Source organism: Leucopleurus acutus, assembly GCF_964270905.1.
Source record: "Leucopleurus acutus genome assembly, chromosome: 6".
Taxonomy (NCBI): Eukaryota; Metazoa; Chordata; class Mammalia; order Artiodactyla; family Delphinidae; genus Leucopleurus; species Leucopleurus acutus.
The window spans coordinates 4492769-4509342 of record NC_139149.1 but is presented as its reverse complement, the minus strand read 5'-3'; the positions used below and the strand labels follow the sequence as shown (position 1 = coordinate 4509342).

Sequence of the window (16574 nt, the reverse complement as noted above, 5' to 3'; positions counted from 1 at the left end):
AAATGAGACTAAGATATATACCAGAACATGGATGAACCTCAACATCATTATTCTAATTTAAAGAAACCAGACAGAAAATGGTACACAGTATAGGATTCCTTTTAGATGAAATGTACAGAAAAGGCACATCAATAGATAGAAAAAAGATTAGTGATTGCCTAGAGCTGGAGTTAAGAGATAGAATTGACTATAAATTGGTGTAAGGGTCATAGGGATAAAACGTTCAAAATTTACTAAAGATCATTAAACTGTAAAGTTAAAATGAGTGAATTTTATGATATATAAATTATATTTTAAGTTGCTTTAAAAATTCCAGTGTTTATCCCATCAAGACAAAGAGAAGTATATGCCAAAGAGGAGTATATGCCATTGAGAACAATATGCCAAAAACCCAGATGAGATAGCAATTTACACCTTGAATAAGCATGTAATTGAGGCAGGGACTCTCAAAAGCCAATCACCCAACGGTAACCAGAATTTTCCCCCCAGTAGTCCTCATATTCTGTGTGTAAAGAAGACTCAGAATAGAAAAGGTGAAGTTTTTGAGTAGGAAACTGATGAAGTAGAATATGATTCATGACTCCCTGACATATTTGTAGGGCCTATGTGAGTCATTTGATTACACATCTATGCAATCCATTATGAGTTAAAGACATAGATTTCAATGATTCAAGGAACCTGTTTTTAAAAAATTAGGGAAAAAAAGCCAAAGTCTGAATCAAGAGAATAATGAATATTGAATGGGTCTGTCATCAAAAAATTAAGGTAATTAATGTGAAACATTTGGATCCTTTGGGGAATAGTAGTCTTGTACATCAGTAAAGCTTTGCATTTGAGGAGGACAGAAGTTTATAAATGAAGTCTCAAGATTAAAAAGTATTGTGAATAATTTTGTAACAACAATTATAACTAAATAAAGCAATACATATTATTCATTCTTTTCTTTGATGTAGTCTTTTCCATTGTAACAGAATATTTACTTAAATATTACACAAAATGGAATAGATCATCAAAATAACATTTCCCTGTACTTTCTGTAACAAGTCATTTTGCCCCAAAATTAGAGTAAATTCTACTGTACTTTGTAACAAATGAAATTAGAACAAGTTTACGAACCACAAACATTATTCAAGAAAAAAACAGCAACCAAATAAATCAATTTATTAAATAATATTTAGGTGCCTGAGATAAAAGTTGATTTAACTTAAAATAGTCTAATTTCAACCCCCATAATTTTCCACTTAGTGAATATGTAGAAAGACTTACAGACTTTGGGCTTTCTTCATTCACTAAACAAAATGTGAAATCTAAAAATCAGACAAGATCATATTGCAAAAGTTCAACTAAAGTCTTACCTCCATCAGAACAAAGAGTGCTGCAAAGAATAGAAGGGTTGCCCATTCTACTCTGTGTAGAATTATCTCAAAATCATGGATATCAGCTAAAATTAGCAACCAGATGGCACCCAGAATAGCAATCCACCCTGAAAAACAAATAAACAGAGTTATAGATGTAGTTCAATTGTTAAAACACTAATTCTTCATCTTCGGATTGCTTTCTTAAATTGAAGATAATTGATATTCTGCAAACTGAACATGCTTAAAACGTACAATTTGTATTTTGGGTAATGTATATACCAAAGAAACCAACACAACAAGCAGGATAATGAATATATCCACCACACCAGCAGTTTACTCATGCCCATGTTCTTTTCTCCCTCTCCCGTCTCCTGTCACCAGACCCTACCCCAGAAAACCATTCATCTCTTTTCTTAAATGTAATCATATAGTTTGTTTGTTTGTTTGTTTGTTTTTTGCGGTACGCAGGCCTCTCACTGTTGTGGCCTCTCCCGTTGTGGAGCACAGGCTCCGGACGCGCGGGCTCAGCGGCCATGGCTCACGGGCCTAGCCGCTCCCCGGCATGTGGGATCTTCCCAGACCGGGGTATGAACCCGTGTCCCCTGCATCGGCAGGCGGACTCTCAACCACTGTGCCACCAGGGAAGCCCCTAGTATGTATTTTTTATCTGACTGCTTCCATTCAGCACAATTATTTTAAGATTCTTCAGTGTTGGTGTGTGTACCAATAGTCATTCTTCTTTATTGTTTAGTATGGCATGGTATGGCTATGCCACAATGTACATACTCATTCACCTTGATGGACATTTGCACTGCTTCCAGTGTTTGGCTATTACAAATGAATGTGCTATGAACTTTCATATAAATTATCTATATGTACATTATGCTTTCAGTTCCCTTGGGTCAATATCTAGGAATGGAATGGTTGGATCATATAATAGGCTAGTATTATGGAATATTTATGTTTTAAGAAACTGTGAGACTGTTTCCCAAAATGGTTGTAACATTTTACAATCCCACCACTAGTATATGAGAATTCCAGTTTCTCCATATTTTCAACACTTAACTTTTTTGATTTTTGACATTACAGTGGGTATGAAATGGTATTTCATTGTGATTTCAAATTGTATTTCTCTAGTGACTAATGATGTTGAGCATCTTTTCGTGTACTTATCTGTCATCCATATATGTTCTTTTGTGAAATTTTTGTTCAAATAGGCTGAACAAATATTTTTTCTGAGTAGAGCAAATAAAACTCAAAATAAGTAGAATAAAAATGTGCTGGATCAGAAATAAATGAAATAGAAAAATATTAGAGAAAAGCAATGATACCAAAACTTGGTTCTTTTAGGAGATCAAGAAGATTGATAAAACTAAATAGGACAAAAAGACAAAGGGGAAAAATGCTAATATCAAGAATAAGATCAGTGATATGGCTATAGATTATACAGGCATAAAAAGAGTACTAGTTTTCTATAGCTGCCATAACAAATTACTACAAATGTAGTGGCTTAAAATAGCACCTCCTTATTATATCACAGTTTTCATAGGTCAGAAGTATGATGAGCTTGGTTGGGCCTCTAGTTAGAGCTTCAAAACAAAGGCAAGGTTTTGGCAGGCTGCATTCCTTTCTGGAGGTTTCAGGACAAAAACTGTTTCCCTGCTTATTTGGGTTGTAGACATAATTCAATTCAAACTGAGGTCCCCATTTCCTCACTTGCTCGCACCCAGGAGTTGTTCTCAGCTTTTAGAGGCCACCCACATTCCCTAGCTGATGATCCCTTTCCTCCATCTTCAAATCCAGCAATGGTGGGTCAAGTCAAGTCACTCTCACAATTCAAATCTCTCCTGTTTCTTCTTCTGTTGCATGTCTCTAACTGACTCTCCTCTTTTCCACTTCCATTTTAAGGGCCTATGTCATTACATTGGGCACACCTGGATAATCCAGGAAAATTTCCCTATTTTAAGATTTATAACCTTAATTTTACCTGCAAAGTCCCTTCTATCATGTAACATAACATACACAGGTATTAACATCAGGAATTAGAATGTGGACACCTTTGAGGGACCATGTATAGATTACTTTGGGAAGAACTGGCATTTTAACAATATACAGTCTTCTTATCTATTAATGTGGTATATGTCTCCATATATTAAGGTCTCCTTTAGTTTTTCCTAAGAATATTTTGTAGAAATCCCAGAATTCATATGGAAATTCAAATGACGTAGAATAGCCAATACAATCTTGAAAAAGAAGGACAAAACTGGAGAACATACATTACCTCACTTCAAGACTTATTTTAAAGTTATGGTCATCAAAACAGTGTAGTATTACATAAATATAGTCAAACTGATCAGTGGAGAGTCCAGAAATACATCCACAAGTTAAAGATCATCTGATTTGCAAGAAAAGTTCAACAGTAGTTCAGTGAAGAAACTGTAATTTTTTCCATGAATGGTGCTAAAACAATTGGATATTCAGAAGCAAAATTTTTTTTTATTTTGATTGGTTTATTAAATCATACACAAAAGTTAGCTACATGGACAATAAGCTTAAATGTAAAATTTATAACTTTAAAACATCTAGAATAAACATAGGCAAAAACTTCTTTGATCTCAGGGGAGTTTTCTTAGATACACTAAAAGCATGTATCCATAAAAGAAAATTTTCATAAATTGGACTTTATCAAAATAATAAATTCCTGCTTTTCAAGTAACTGTTAAGAAAAATCAGACAAGCCATGAAATAGGAGAAAATATCTGTAAATCATCTAGGACTCATATCTAGAATGCATTTTCTGAATTCTCAAAACTCAAAAATGAGTAAACAACCCAATTAAAATGGGGAATATTTTGAACAGACACCTCACCAAAGAAGATAAAAGGATGACAAACAAGCACATGAAAAGATGCTGAATATCACTAGTCACCAGGGAAATGCAAAGTAAAACCACATGACATTTCACTATGTACCTTAGAATGTATAAAGTCAGAAAGATCAACCAAACTAAGTGTTGACAGGATATGGAGGAACTGGAAATCTCATACACTGCTGGTAGAATTGTAAGATGGTATAACCACTTTGGGAAACAGTTTGGTAGTTTTCAAAAACGTTATTCATAAATACACTACATGTTCCAACCATTACACTTTTAGGTATTATCCCAAGAAAAATTAAAGTATATGATGATACAAACAATTGAACACAAATATTCACTGCAGTTTTCATTGTCATAGTCAAGTCAAACTATCCAATATTCATCAATAGGTGAATGGATGTATAAATTGTGGCATAGTCAAACCATAGAATACTACTCAGCAATAAAAAGGATGGACTACTGATGTACACTGCCATATGGATAAATCTCATAACAGTTATGCTGAATGAAAGAAGTCAGACCAAAAAATACTGCATATACAATTTTATTTGGTTGTGCTGAGTCTTAGTTGCAGCAGTCAGATTCCTTAGTTACAGCTTGTGGGCTCCTTAATTGTGGCTCACCAGCTCCTTAGTTGCAGCATGTGGGTTCCTTAGTTGTGGCATGTGAACTCAGTTGTGGCATGTATGTGGGATCTAGTTCCCTAACCAGGGATTGAACCCAGACCCCCTGCATTGGGAACACAGAGTCTTATCCACTGTGCCACCAGGGAAGTCCCCATATACAATTTTTTTATATAAACCTCTAGAAAATGCAAATAGCAGGCTCTGACAAACTACAACCCATGGGTCAAATCTGGCCTGCTGCCTGTTTTTTTTTTTTTTTTTTTTTTTTTTGTGGTACGCGGGCCTCTCACTGTTGTGGCCTCTCCCGTTGTGGAGCACAGGCTCCGGATGCGCAGGCTCAGCAGCCATGGCTCATGGGCCCAGCCGCTCCTCGGCATGTGGGATCTTCCTGGATCGGGGCACGAACCCGTATCCCCTACATCGGCAGGCGGATTCGCAACCACTGCGCCACCAGGGAAGCCCTGCTGTCTGTTTTTATAAATAATTTTTATTGGAACACAACACAACCATTCATTTACACATTTTCTATGGCTGTTTTAACACTATAGCAGCAGTGTTGAGTGTTTATAACAGAGTGTATGGCCTACATAGCCTCAAATATTTACTACCTCTAGCCCTTTACAAAAGCTTCCCCACATCTGATCAATAGTGACAGAAATCAAATCAAAGACTGCCTGTGGTGCTGGGAGAGTCAGGAGGGAGGGACTTCAAAGAGGTCTAAAAAAACTTTTGGCGTGATGCCTGCTCTGCTCTTCATCAGGGAGAGGGCCTGACACTTCATCTCTAATCATTCTGTGTCTGATGCCAACTCTAAGGCTCACAGAATTTTACTAGAATATTTGCCATCTTTGGGTTCATTGTTAATGTTTCTTGCAAAGTGAACTAAAAGTTCAAAGAATTATGACCTCATCAGATTAATGAAACAGGTTGCACAAAATGATTTGTGCTTGCTTGTAACAGTGTATTTAATAGATATTTCTGTGTATGGTTTTCACTAAACCATTACACCTTCAAAAGTTAGAGGTTACTGTTGTCCACCAGAAAGATAGAGGAGTTCTCCAAGGAGAAGCAGAAAACTATTCATTACAAAAAGAAAAGCATTGAGACTTCAATTGTTTATATATTTGAGGGAAAAAATCTCTTGAATAAGAATTATCTGGGTGAATCAAGTATCCTGTCAACCAACAATTCTTGACAATCCTCCACCTTTCATTTAAAATAATATTAAAATTTTATGTGCTGATTCCAATTTTTTATTACCCTTATTTTACATTTGAGGGCATAAATATAAATTATCTTCTGGAAAACAATAGTTATTGCATATGACTTACAGAATTTGAATATGTATATTCAAATTACCCCTTGTCTACTACTATCCTTCCTAATTTCTGTTTTCCAAAGTGTACCCAGTTCCATACTCTTGAAAGACCAGTCTTCTTACACGTCAGAGGATACTCCTATTCATCTCATCCTCACTGCGTGTCCCTTTAAGCTCTTCTATATGCCACTCTTGGATGCCTGTTATGTGCCAGGTTCTGAGCATAAGGGTTATGGATGGAAATATAAGCAAGTTACCATGTGGATTTCAAAAGGCTTACCATCCAGTGGAGAACACACATCTATAGGTAAACAGTTGTACTGGATGTAACAGTGTGTGTACATACAAACAGTTAGGGAGCAGCCAGAGAGAGTAACAATGTGGTGGCTGAAATAAAGTTTCACAAAGAAGGTGATATTCAGGCAATATCTTAGAGGTTGAATATAACTTTCCAGGTAAAGAGGGAAAGGGCATTCAAGACAAAGGTAAAAATACATCCAAGGACAGAGCACTTAAGAAGGAAAATGTCAGAGTGACATCAGCAAAATGGTGGATAGGCAGTTCTAAGTGCTTATCTTCTATAGAAATATCCCCAAACAAGCAGAAACTATTAAAGCTAAGATTTAGCTTTTTCTATTGTTGTATTTATTTATTTATTTTTGATTTTTAGCTCCTGACTTTCAAGGAAATCTCTGTAAAAACACTAGCTGAACACACTAAGGAACACAGAATTCAATTCAGTGACCATGCATGACAAGAAATATAGTCTATGCAAAAATAGCTTGGGAAAGTCACAAAACAAATGGACTACTACAGCCTTCAGCAATTCAAAATAAAAACAGCAAACTCTGGGAAAAAGGCCAAGGAACAATTACCATATTATAATATTCAAATATCCCATTTTCAACAACACAAGGCACACAAAGAAATAGGCACGGAGGTGGTGCCACAGGAGCATGCAGAGGTTTGTCTCCCAGTGAGAAGGCCCTGGTTCCACCAAATCCACACCTCAGCTTAGCACTGGATCTGGGACAGACAGATCCTGGGAGAAGACTATCACAGAGAAAGTCTAGGTCTCAGGCAGCAATGCAGCCACCTCAAATCCTGCAGCCACAGTGCCCTGATCCACCCAGCCCCAGCCTACTCTATACCACAGTCTTGCACTAGATCTGGGATGAACACAATAGGGGAATGGATGGTACCTTGGGCTGTTTCTGAGCAGAACCATGGCTTCCTACACATGTGGCACATAGATCCTCTGTGACTGCGAGGGCCTTACTTCCTCCAGCAATTACCTCCTTTGGGGCAGGCCATGTACTCAAGGGCAACAGAACCTGATTGAACTGACCCTCAGGGCTTCTACTCCAACACTGGGGAGCAGACCACACCCTGGACAGGGGGGCAACAGGCACAGAGCAGAGAGGAAGTCCCACCTCACATCCTATACAGACTTTATATCCCCCAACACCAACCACACACCCTATCAAGGGAATATTGGCTGGTACATCCTGAGGAAAAACAAAGCTTTCATCCATATCAAAACCAGACCTCCCACCAAAGACATTGGACATACACAGTCTACACAGGGAAACTCCCACATAAAAACACCTATTCAAGACCAGAGTAGATAACTATTTCTCCTAAATTCATATAGACAGAGAAAGTAAAAAGTCAGAGGAAGTACTCCAAATTAAAGGAGCAAGAGAAATCCCCTGAAAAAATAAATAATGATACAAAGTTCATCAGCCTACCAGGTGTCAAGTTCAAAAAGGTGGTAAGAAAAATGCTAACTGAATTAAGAAATATTTTCAATAGAATGCAGATCACTGTAACAAGGAACTAGAAACTATAAAGATGAACTAGTCAAAAATAGACAATTCAGTTACTGAGATAAAAACCAATCTAGAAATAATGAATAGCAGACTAAATGACACAGAAAACAAATAAGTTATCTGGAAGATAAAATAATGGAAATCATCCAATCAGAACAGCAGACAGAAAGACAAACTTAAAAAATGAAAGCAACATACAAGATCTATGGGATAATATAAACCATGCCAAGCTATGCATAATAAGAATTCAAGAAAAATAAGAGAGAGAAAGGGATTGAATGTATTTGAAGAAATTATGGCTGAAAACTTCCCAAACCTTAAGAAGGAAATGGATATCCAGTTACAGGAAGCACAGAAGGTCCCAAACAAGATGAACCCAAAAAGACCCACACCAAGACATATCATAATTAAAATGGCAAAAATTAAAGACAAAAAGAGGATTCTAAGACAGCAAGAGAAAAACAAAGAGTCCGTTACAAGGGAACCCCTATAAGGTTATCAGTTGATTTCTCTGGAGAAACTTTGTAGGCCAGAAAGGAGTGGCATGATATATTTAAAGTCCTGCCAGGGAAAAACTTGCAACCTAGGATACTCTACCCAGCAACCTTATCATTTAGATTAGAAGAAGAAACTAAGAATTTCTCAGACAAGCAAAATCTAAAAGAACTCATCAATACTAAACCTATCCAAAAAGAAATATTGAAATATCTTCTCTAAATAGAAAAGAAGCAAGAATCCATAGGAAAGGGAAAATTCCATTAGGAATGGCAAATATATAGTAAAGATTGAAGATCATGTAAATAACCTAGTAGGTAGATTACAAAACAATTTAAAAACCATAAAAGGGATTATAACTACAATAAACAGGAAAAGGATAAACATGAAGATGTAAAATAGGACAACAAATACACAAAATGTGGGGAAGAGAGTACAAAAATGTATATCTTTTAGAATATGTTTGAACTTGAAAGATTATAAATTTAAAGCAAGTAGATATAGTTATGGGTAAACATACTTGAACTTCATGGTAACCACAAATCAAAAACATATACTGATTCACAAAAACCAAAAAGAAAGGAACTCAAAGATACTACAGAAGAAAATCAAAACACAAAAGGAAAAATAAAATGAAGAAGAAATGAACAAAGAAGAACAAAAAAAGCAACTGGAAATCAAGGATTAAAATGGCAATAAGTACATACCTATCAATAATTACTTTAAATGTCACTGGACTAAATGTTCCCATCAAAAGACACAGAGGAGCATATTGGATTAAAAAAAGGAAAAAAAAAGCACTTACAATATGATGCTTTCAAGAGACTCACTTCAGGGTGAAAGACACACACAGACTGAAAGTGAGGAGATGAAAAAGTATATTTTGTGCAAAGAAATATATTTCATTACAAGAAAAAATATAGTGCATTACAAGAAAGCAGAGATAGCAATATTCATTGGACAAAATAGACTTTAAAACAAAGTTATAACAAAAGGCAAATAAGGGCATTATATAATGGTAAAGGGATCAATACAAGAAGAGGATATTACACTCATTAACATATGCACCCAATAGAGAAACACCTAAATATACAAAGCAAACACTAACAGACATAAAGGGAAAAACTGTAAATAATGCAATAATATTAGGGGAATTTAACACCCCACTAACAGCAATAGACAATCATCCAGACAGAAAATTCATAAGGCAACAGAGGCCCTAAATGACACAATAGAACACATGGACTTAATTGATATCTACAGGACACTACATCCAAAAAAACGCAGAATACACATATTTTCAAGCACACATGGAATGTTCTCTAAGATAGACCATGTACTAGGTCACAATACAAGCTTCAAAAAATTTAAGAAGATGAAAATTATTTCAAGTTCTTTCCTAACCACAGTGGTATGAAACTAGAAATCAACTACAGAAAAAAAAAACAGGAAATGAAGGAACACATGGAGACTAAACAACATGCTACTAAGAAAAAAAAACACTGGGTCAATGATGAAATCAAAGAAGAAATGAGAAAATAACAAGACAAACAAAAATGAAAACACACTTTACAAAATCTATGGGATGTAGCAAAAGCAGTTCTAAGAGGAAAGTTCATAATGATACAGGCCTTCCCCAAGAAACAAGAAAAATCTCAAATAAACAACCTAACCTACCACCTAAAAGAAAAAACAAAACCCAAAGTCAGCAGGAGGAAATAATAAAGATCAAAGAGGAAATAAAATAGAGATCATAAAAACAATAAAATAGATCAATAAAGCCAAGAGCTGGTTTTTGAAAAGAGGAAAAATATTGACAAATCTATAGCCAGGCTCACCAAGAAGAAAAGAGAGAGGACAAAAATAAACAAAATGGGGGGACGAGAGGAAGATGGTGGAAGAGTAAGACGTAGAGATCACATTCCACCCCACAGATACACCAGAAAAACATCTACACATGAAACAACTCCTACAGAACACCTGCTGAACGCTGGCAGAAGACCTCAGACCTCCCAAAAGGCAAGAAAGACCCCATATACCTGGGTAGGGAAAAGAAAAAACAGAGACAAAAGAATAGGGATGGGACCTGCACCAGTGGGAGGGAGCTGTGGAGGAGGAAAGGTTTCCACACACTAGGAAGCCCATTCACAGGTGAAGACTGTGGGTGGCGGAGGGGGAAAGATTCAGATCCATGGAGGAGAGCACAGCAACAGGGGTGCAGAGGGCAAAGTGGAGAGATCCCCGCACAGAGGATCAGTGCCAATTGGCACTCACCAGCCCGAGAGGCTTGTCTGCTCACCCACTGGGGCAGGCAGGGCTGAGAGCTGAGGCTCGGGCGTCAGTCACAGCACAGGTAGAGGACTGGGGTTGGTGGCGTGAACACATCCTGCAGGGGATTAGTGCACCATGGCTAGCTGGGAGGGAGTCTGAGGAAAAGCCTGGACCTGCCGAAGAGGCAAGAGACTTTTCTTCCCTCTTTGTTTCCTGGTGTGCGAGGAGAGGGGATTCAGAGCACTGCTTAAAGGAGCTCTAGAGACAGGCGTGAGCCACGGCTAAAAGAGCAGACCCCACAGACGGGCATGAGACGCTATGGCTGATGCGGCCGCCACGAAGAAGTCTGTGTGCGAGTGGCCCCCCTTGCCACAACTAGAGAAAGCCCTTGCACAGAAACGAAGACCCAACACAGCAAAAATAAATAAATAAATTACTAAACTCCTACTCCCCCCCCCAAAAAAAAGAAGCCTGTGTGCGAGCACAGGTCACTATCCACACACCCCCTTCCAGGGAGCCTGTGCAGCCCATCACTGCCAGGGTCCCGGGATCCAGGGACAACTTCCCTGGGAGAATGAACGGTGCGCCTCAGGCTGCTGCAACGTCATGCCGGCTTCTGCGGCTGCAGGCTCACCCTGCACTCCATACCCCTCCCTCCCCCCAGCCTGAGAGCCAGATTCCCCGAAGCAGCTGCTCTTTTAAACCCGTCCTGTCTGAGCGAAGAACAGACGCCCTCCAGCGACCTACAAGCAGAGACGGGGCCAAATCCAAAGCTGAGCCCCGGGAGCTGTGAGAACAAAGAAGAGAAAGGGAAATCTCTCCCAGCAGCTACAGAAGCAGCGGACTAAAGCTACACAATCAACTTGATGTACCCTGCTCCTGTGGAATACATGAATAGACAACGAATCATCCCAAATTGAGGAGGTGGACTTTCAGAGCAAGATTTATTATTTTTTCCCCTTTTCCTCTTTTTGTGAGTGCATGTGTGTATGCTTTTGTGTGAGATTTTGTCTGTATAGCTTTGCTTCCACCATTTGTCCAAGGGTTCTATCAGTCCGGCTATTTTTTTCCTTGAAAAAAAATTTTTTTCTAAATAAAAATTTTTTATTTTATTTTATCTTACTTTATTTTATTTTACCTTCTTTCTTTCTTTCCTTCCTTCCCTCCTTCCTTCCTCCCTGCCTCCCTTCTTTCTTTCTTTCCTCCTTTCTTTCTTTGTTTGTTTCTTTCTTTCTTTCTAATTTTTCTCACTTTTAATCTGAGCCGTATGGATGAAAGGCTCTTGGTGCTGCAGCCAGGAGTCAGTGCTGTGCCTCTGAGGTGGGCAAGCCAACTTCAGGACACTGGTCCACAAAAGACCTCCCAGCTCCACATAATATCAAATGGCAAAACTCTCCCACAGATCTCCATCTCAACACCAGCACCCAGCTTCACTCAATGACCAGCAAGCTACAGTGCTGGACACCCTATGCCAAACAACTAGCAAGACAGGAACACAAACCCACCCATTAGCAGAGAGGCTGCCTAAAATCATAATAAGTCCACAGACACCGCAAAACACACCACCAGACGTGGACCTGCCCACCAGAAAGACAAGATCCAGCCTCATCCACCAGAGCACAGGCACTAGTACCCTCAACCAGGAAGCCTACACAACCCACTGAACCAACTTTAGCCACTGGGGACAGACACCAAAAACAACAGGAACTACGAACCTGCAGCCTGCAAAAAGGAGACCCCAAACACAGTAAGATAAGCAAAATAAGAAGACAGAAAAACACAGAGCAGATGAAGGAGCTAGATAAAATCCCACCAGACCTAACAAATGAAGAGGAAATAGGCAGTCTACCTGAAAAAGAATTCAGAATAATGATAGTACAGATGATCCAAAATTTGGAAATAGAATGGACAAAATGGAAAAAAAATGGAAACATTTAACAAGGACCTAGAAGAAATAAAGATGAAACAAGCAATGATGAACAACCCAATAAATGAAATTAAAAATTCTCTAGAAGAAATAAATAGCAGAATGACTGAGGCAGAAGAAAGGATAAAGTGACCTGGAAGATAAAAGAGTGGAAATAACTAAAGCAGAGCAGAAAAAAAGAATGAAAAGAATTGAGGACAGTCTCAGAGACCTCTGGGACAACAATAAATGCACCAACATTCGAATTATAAGGGTCCCAGAAGAAGAAGAAAAGATAAAGGGATTGAGAAAATATTTGAAGAGATTATAGCTGAAAATTTCCCTACCATGGGAAAGGAAATAGTCAAGTGAGTCCAGGAAGCGCAGAGAGTCACATACAGGATAAATCCAAGGAGAAACACAGCAAGACACATATTAATCAAACTATCAAAAATTAAATACAAAGAAAAAATATTAAAATCAGCAAGGGAAAAGCAACAAATAACATACAAAGGAATACGCATAAGGTTAACAGCTGATCTTTCAGCAGAAACTCTGCAACCCAGAAAGGTGTGGCAGGATATATTCAAAGTGATGAAAGAGAAAACCAAAAACCAAGATTACTCTATACAGCAAGGATCTCATTCAGATTCGACGGAGAAATTAAAACCTTTACAGACAAGCAAAAGCTAAGGGAATTCACTATCACAAAACCAGCTTTACAACAAATGCCAAAGGAACTTCTCTGGGCAGGAAACACAAGACAAGGAAAAGACCTACAATAACAAAACCCAAAACAATTAAGAAAATGGTATTAGGAACATACATATCGAAAATTACCTTAAATGTAAATGGATTAAATGTTCAAACCAAAAGACATACACTGACTGAATGGATACAAAAACAAGACCTGTATATATGCTGTCTACAAGAGACCCACTTCAGACCTAGGGACACGTACAGACTGAAAGTGAGGTGATGGAAAAGGATATTCCATGCAAATGATAATCAGAAGAAAGCTGGAGTAGCAACTCTCATATCAGACAGAATAGACTTTAAAATAAAGACTACTACAAGACACTTAGAAGGACACTACATAATGATCAAGGGATCAATCCAAGAAGAAGATATAACGATTGTAAACATTTATGGACTCAACATAGGAGAACCTCAATACATAAGGCAAATGCTAAAAGCCATAAAAGGGGAAATTGACCTTAAAACAATCATATAGGGGACTTTAACACCCTACTTTCACCAATGGAGAGATCACCCAAAATGAAAATAAATAAGGAAAAACAATCTATAAATGACACTTTAAACAACATGGACTTAATTGATATTTATAGGATATTGCATCCAAAAACAACAGAATACACTTTCTTCTCAAGTGCTCATGGAACATTCTGCAGGATAGATCATATCTTGGGTAACAAATCAAGCCTTGGTAAATTTAAGAAAATTGAAATCATATCAATTATCTTTTCCAACTACAATGCTATAAGACTAGATGTCAATTACAGGAAAAATCTGTTAAAAATACAAACACATGGAGGCTAAACAATACACTAATAAATAACCAAGAGATCACTGAATAAATCAAAAAATACCTAGGAACAAAAGACAATGAAAACACGACAAGCAAAACCTATGGGATGCAGCAAAACCAATTCTAACAGGGAAGTTGATAGCAATACAATCCTACCTCAAGAAACAAGAAAAATCTCAAATAAACCACCTAACCTTACACCTAAAGCAATTAGAGAAAGAAGAACAAAAAACCCCAAAGTTAGCAGAAGGAGAGAAATCATAAAGATCAGATCAGAAATACATGAAAAACAAATGGAGAAAATGATAGCAAAGATCAATAGAGGTATAAGCTGGTTCTTTGAGAAGATAAACAAAATTGATAAACCACTAGCCAGACTCATCAAGAAAAAAATGGAGAAGACTCAAATCAATAGAATTGGAAATGAAAAAGGAGAAGTAACAACTGACACTGCAGAAATACAAAGGATCATGAGAGATTACTACAAGCAACTTTATGCCAATAAAATGGACAACCTGGAAGAAATCGACAAATTCTTAGAAAAGCACAACCTTCCGAGACTGAACCATGAAGAAATAGAAAATATAAACAGACCAATCACAAGCAGTGAAATTGAAACTGTGAGTAAAAATCTTCCAACAAACAAAAGCCCAGGACCAGATGGCTTTAGAGCCCTATTCTATCAAATATTTAGAGAAGAGCTAACAACTATACTTCTCAAACTCTTCCAAAATATAGCAGAGGGAGGAACACTCCCAAACTCATTCTATGAGGCCATCATCACCCTGATAACAAAACCAGACAAAGATGTCACAAAAAAAGAAAACTACAGGCCAATATCATTGATGAACATAGATGCAAAAATCCTCAACAAAATACTAGCGAACAGAATCCAACAGCACATTAAAAGGATCATACACCATGATTAAGTGGGGTTTATCCTAGGAATGCAGGATTCTTCAATGTATGCAAATCAATCAATGTGATACACCATATTAACAAACTGAAGAATAAAAACCATATGATAATCTCAGTAGATGCAGAAAAAGCATTCAACAAAATTTAACACCCATTTATGATAAAAACCCTCCAGAAAGTAGGCATAGAGGGAACTTACGTCAACATATTAAAGGCCATATATGACACACCCACAGCCAACATCATTCTCAATGGAGAAAAACCGAAACCATTTCCTCTAAGATCAGGAACAAGACAAGGCTGCCCACTCTCACCACTTTTTTTTTTTTTTTTTTTTTGCGGTACGCGGGCCTCTCACTGTTGTGGCCTCTCCCGTTGCAGAGCACAGGCTCCGGACGCGCAGGGTCAGCAGCCATGGCTCACGGGTCTCACCACTTTTATTCAACATAGTTTTGGAAGTTTTAGCCACAGCAATCAGAGAAGAAAAAGAAATAAAAGGAAGCCAAATCAGAAAAGAAGGAGTAAAACTGTCACTGTTTGCAGATGACATGATACTACACATAGAGAATCCTAAAGATGCTACCAGAAAACTACTAGAGCTAATCAATGAATTTGGTACAGTAGCAGGATACAAAATTAATGCACAGAAATCTCTTGCATTCCTATACACTAATGATGAAAAATCTGAAAGAGAAATTACAGAAACACTCCCATTTACCATTGCAACAAAAAGAATAAAATACCTAGGAATAAACCTACCTAAGGAGACAAAAGACCTGTACGCAGAAGACTATAAGACACTAATATAAGAAATTAAAGATGATACAAACAGATGGAGAGATATACCATGTTCTTGGATAGGAAGAATCAACATTGTGAAAATGACTATACTACCAAAGAAATCTACAGATTCAACGCCATCCCTATCAAACTACCAAGAGCATTTTTCACAGAACTAGAACAAAAAAATTTACAGTTTGTATGGAAACACCAAAGACCCCAAATATCCAAAGCAATCTTGAGAAAGAAAAATGGAGCTGGAGGAATCAGGCTCCTGGACTTCAGACTATACTGCAAAGCTACAGTATTCAAGACAGTATGGTACTGGCACAAAAACAGAAAGATAGATCAATGGAACAGGATAGAAAGTCCAGAGATAAACCCACGCACATATGGTCACATTATCTTTGATAAAGGAAGCAAGAGGATACAATGGAGAAAAAACAGCCTCTTCAGTAATTGGTGCTGGGAAAACTGGACAGCTACATGTAAAACAATGAAATTAGAACACTCCATAACACCATACACAAAAACCTCACAATGGTGAAAAGACCTACATGTAAGTCCAGACACTATAAAACTCTTAGAGGAAAATATAGGCAGAGCACTCTTTGACATAAATCACAGCAAGATCCTTTTTGAC

The 16574-nt window shown here is 37.6% G+C and overlaps 1 protein-coding gene across 1 annotated transcript in view; it reads right to left on the bottom strand.

Annotated features, from left to right (window-relative positions):
* Positions 1 to 16574, bottom strand: part of OCA2 (OCA2 melanosomal transmembrane protein) — a gene marked incomplete at both ends in the record, with an annotated part of 262492 nt that overhangs the window by 68878 nt on the left and 177040 nt on the right. Inside the window, one exon of the mRNA XM_082841763.1 lies at positions 1356 to 1483. Coding sequence (XP_082697889.1) covers positions 1356 to 1483 — 128 coding nt within the window. The remainder of the gene's footprint in view (positions 1 to 1355; positions 1484 to 16574) is intronic.